Raw genomic sequence first — 4,522 nt, forward strand, 5'->3', positions numbered from 1 at the left:
CCCCCCAGCCACCGCCAACCGGGACCCGTGCCAATGCCAGGCTTTGTGGCCAGGAAGGGCACCGTGGGAATAAAAGCCCCGCAGAGAGCTCGGTGCTGGGGGGATGCTCAGCATCGGCCACAGCCCCCAAACCAGGGGGCTGGCAGTGCTGGGGGAGGAAGAGGAAGGCCGGCGGAGAGCACACGGGAAGATGGAGAAATGGAGCTCAGAGGGGAGGAAGGAGGAGGCAGAGGAGGGGTATAAAGGGCTGAGGAAGGCCACAGATGGAGGGCTGGGGACACAGAGGTGTGGGCTGGTGCCTGGGAGGTGGGGGGCTGGCGGGAACCCTCCTGCAGACCCTGGTCCCTGGGCTGCATCCTCCAGTGACACACGCTGAGACCCCGGAGGAGTGGGGACGGCCACCCACAGGGGAGCTGGGGCCATCACCCATTGCCCCCTGCCTCAGCCACCAGTGTCCCACAGACCCAGCCGGAGGGGAAGGGCTGCATGGACCTCATTTCGTGGACGCCCGGAGCCCCCCAAACTGCAGCCTCAGGGCTCTCCCCGCAGCGTCCCCCCACTCGGGAGGGCAGGGAGAAGGGCTGCCGCGCCGTGCCGTCCCTCCGCCGCCATCCTGGCTTCATCTCCATCAGCACGATCGGCCGCTTCCCTTTCAAACCTCATTAACTCCCCCCAAGGTGACCCTCTCCCTCCTGCAGCAGGCGAGCAGAGCTGCCCGGGGATGCCAGGAGGGGACGGGGTGCTCGCGGGGTACCCCAACCCTACAGCCAGCCGCAGAGCATCCCCATACCGTGACCGGGCTGGCACCCACAGGGATGCAGGACCTGCCGCTTGGCACAGCTCGACCCGTCACCCCCCCCCGGAGCCCACCTCGGACCCACACATGCACCCCAGCACCCCGGTCGCAGCCTGGGGAGCTCGGCCCCCCACCCCGGCTCGACGTTTTCGCCGCCGCTCTGCCTTTGCACACAATCCCTGCACACCGGCCCCGCCGGCGGCTCTTCGAAAGCCCTTCCCCTGCTGAATCCATCTATAATAGATATTGTAGCTGAGCCCCAGGGGCCGGGGGGGGTGGCAGCGATATTATCTGCATCTGTCTTCATTCCCCGCTCCCCCGCCCTTCCCCGGCAGGCTGAAAAGCCGCGAGATCAGGCGGTGGAAAGCCGCCTCCAGCTCCTCTCTTGCTCCTTGGCGGGGGGGGGGGGGGATCAAACAGACCTCCCAGCCGGACCCCGTGCCTAACCACAGCCCCCAGCCCTTGTCTTTGCTGCTCTCCAGCCCTGGGACGACACGTGTCACGCATCTGCGCGTGGGTGTCCCCCCCACCCAGGGCGTGGGGAGGCTGAATGGGTCGGAGGTGGTGGGGAGACAGCGAGAGCAGGCAGGACCCCTGGGAGGGAGTGGGTGAGAGACACCCTGGGGCCGGGGGGGGGGCTCAGCATCTGCACGGACACCCCACCGCCACGGAGGACGGGATGGAGCTGCCATGGGGGGACGTCAGCGCTGGGGGACAAAGGGACGGGGTGAGGCCGTGGGGGATGCTCCGAGGCGCAGGCAGGAGCATCCCCCGGGCTCGAGCCCGCTCCCGGCGCAGCAGAGGGGCTGGGGGCTAGCAGGGTGGTGAACCCCAACCCCAAGTGGGATGGGGGTGCCAGGGGGAGGGAAGGGGGCTGGAGCCACCGGCGCCGTGCCCGCGCCGTGCGGGACGCGTGGCTGCAGCAGGTGCCTGGCTTCCAGCGAGGCCGGCCAGCCCGCACGCTGCCAGCCGCCTGCCAGCCCGCCGCTCTTTGTCTGCCTTCCCCGACTATCACGCTTCTCCCCCCCCGCCATCCTCCCCGCACACCCGGGCCCCCCCACCCGGCTCCCGGCCTCGCTCCTCGGGATATTTCAGCTCATTTTGAACCGGGCTTTTCAGCTTTTGTCCCAGCCCTCGGGGACCCGCTCCCACGGCCCCCGGCGCTCGCCGCACCGGCACGCAGACCTCTCCATCGCTCGCCCTGAGACAGCGCTGGGGGAAAACAGGCAGCTGCCTGGTTATTGATTCACCACCTCCAGCCGGGCCGCCGCGGCACGGCTCTGCTCGGCACACTCCGGTCAGCCGGTAGGAACGGAGCCTGGGAGGATGGGGACGTGGGGCAGGGGGGCCCGGGGCCCCCCAGTACCTGCTTGATACACTGAGAAGATGAAGCAGTTGGGGTGCAACCGCCTCCCTGGAATGGGGAGAGCTGGCATCGGCAGCGGGGACGGGGATGGAGGGGGGGGTGTCTCACATCGCAGCGGGGAGGAGGGAGGGAGCTGCCCGGTGCCCCCCGAGCAGGCGTGGGTGGCGTGGGGGACATCGTCCCTGTGGCACAGAGGGCACCTTTGTCTTCAGACCCAATCTGTGCTTCGCACTCGGCCACGGCTCTCCCGACATGTCACAGGACATGGGCAGCGCAGGCGATGGCCCCGCCGGCAGCACAGCCCCCCGCGGCCCCCCAGCAAAGCCGCCCAGTGGAGGGAGCTGCTTTAGGAAGCACCTCGGCTCAGTCTCTATTTCAAACACCTCTTGCCAGCCGAGGCCAGGCTCCCTCGGGTGTCTCCCACCGCTGAACCAGACCTCCCACCCCCAGCATCACCTCCAAGCTCCACTGTGGCCCCCAAAGCCCCCTTTTCTTGCACCGCAAAGCACGGCCCAGATGGCAGCAAAGTTTCCCAAATCTCCCCATACGGCATCTTCTCCCCCCACGACACGCAGCCAGTGCTGGGGGCCGCTGCTGCCATCCCCCACACGGTGACACGGAGTAGGGGACGAGGCCGGTGCTGCCTCCGGCTGAAGGAGCCAGATACGGATTCGTGGGGGCACAGGCACTGCTTCACCCAGGGACGTGGCGTTGGGAAACGCCTGGGTCTTGCCAAACCCAGTGCAGGTGTGAGCCACCAGCACCCTCCCGGCCTCCATCGGCGGGGGACAGACCCGGCATCCGCACGGCACCGCGGCTGAGCAGCGGCACGGGAGGAAAAGCAGGGGCAGGGAGAAACAGTAAATTAAGCAGATGGTGTCCCAGCATGAGCCGAGAGCTGCCAGCACGGGTGTATGCACCCCCGGCCCCACCACAGCACCCCACGGCCCCAGGCACCAGGGCACAGCCGCTGCCAGTGACGTGGGAAAACTCCCACGTGATGGGAGACCCAGCAGCCGGGGACCACGGGGCGTGGGGAGGCGGGAGAGGGGGTCTGCCCCCCCCAAACCCCAGCAGCTCAGGCTCTGCCTTTTAACCTTACAGCCTGCCGAGCAGTGCCGGCAGCGGCACAGGCAGCCGTCGGCGGCCCACCGAGCGCCAACGGTGATATCCGATGGGGGCGAAGGGGCAAACGGGGGGGCAGATACGAAGTTTGGAGGGGAAATAACGCGGGTGCGAACCTCAGGCACCGGGAGGGAAGGGCAGCCCTGCCACGCTGCTGCCGGTGAGGATGGGCTGGCGTCTCCGCTCTGCCACCAGCCCCACCAGGTGACCTTGGGCCAAGCAGTCCGCGGTGCCGTGCCGCGCTCCGCTGCCCGCAGGGCATCCCCGTGGGGTCGCGGGGACGGGGCGGCGTGGGATCGAGCTGCTCCCGGACCGCAGCAGGAGGGAGCGCTCAACCTCCGGGCGGGTGGAAACTTCACCTCGAAGGCGGCTCGTCTGGAGCCGCCAACTCTCGGGCAGCGCCGACACCGTCACCTGCCGTGGGTGACGGCATGTCGCGGCCCCCACCGCTGCCCCAACCCGCCGGCTCCCGCAGGCCTGGCTCTGCCGAGCGCCTGCAGCTCGCACCAGTGACACCGGCAGCGTCCGCTCTCCCCGCGTCGGTGCTCCCTCGCGTCCCCGCCGGCACGTCCCCACGCCACCGCAGGACACGCTGTCCTTCTGCCCGCCGGTGGCCGCTCCCCGGGCCCCGGGCCACCGCGGGCGAGGGTTGCCAGGCCCCGGTGAGCCGCGTCGCACCGGCGGCATCCCTTCCCCTCCGCACCGGCTGCCGGCAGCTCAGGCAACCCTCACCGGGGCGGCTGCGCACCCCAAAACCTGCCCAGCAGCGTCCCAGATTCCTCGGTACGGGGCCGACCGACGCTTTCGGAGCATGAGCTCAGCAAAACCGCGCCGGCCGAAGCCCCTTCCCCAGTCGCCCACCCCGGCAAGCGGAGGCGCGGCGGGACGGTGCTGGGGACCAGGGCCGGGGGACCCCCAGAAGGATGGAGGGGGGCGAGCGATGAGGAGCGGGGTGACGCGCTGCCCACCAGATTCTCGTCCGGGTGCCGGCAGCCAGCGGGGCTGGGGGCTCACCCAGAAGGCTGAGGCTCGCCCGGGTCCAGGCGCTCCCCCCGGGGGAAGCGGGTGCTGGCCCCACGGGTTGGGGGTGGGGGCTGTCCCCGGGTGGGGGCCCGGGTATCCAGCAGCTCCGCAGGGCGGTGACTCATTTGAAAGCGGCGGCGGCGACTTTCTCCCTAAACTACCGTAACTCCCGACCGGTCACTCCGGCAAGAACCGCAGCCGGGGAGGTAAGG

The 4,522-nt window shown here is 69.7% G+C and overlaps 1 protein-coding gene across 1 annotated transcript in view; it reads right to left on the reverse strand.

Moving 5' to 3' along the window:
• Positions 1-2,941, reverse strand: part of SYT7 (synaptotagmin VII) — a 28,857-nt gene extending 25,916 nt beyond the window's left edge. The window contains exons 1-2 of the mRNA XM_010564363.1: positions 2,711-2,941; positions 1,858-2,008 (exon numbers count right to left, since the gene is read on the reverse strand). Coding sequence (XP_010562665.1) covers positions 1,858-2,008; positions 2,711-2,941 — 382 coding nt within the window. The remainder of the gene's footprint in view (positions 1-1,857; positions 2,009-2,710) is intronic.
• Positions 2,942-4,522: the final 1,581 nt, after the last annotated feature.

This window comes from Haliaeetus leucocephalus, unplaced genomic scaffold, assembly GCF_000737465.1.
Source record: "Haliaeetus leucocephalus isolate CR32 unplaced genomic scaffold, Haliaeetus_leucocephalus-4.0 Scaffold177, whole genome shotgun sequence".
Classification (NCBI taxonomy): Eukaryota; Metazoa; Chordata; class Aves; order Accipitriformes; family Accipitridae; genus Haliaeetus; species Haliaeetus leucocephalus.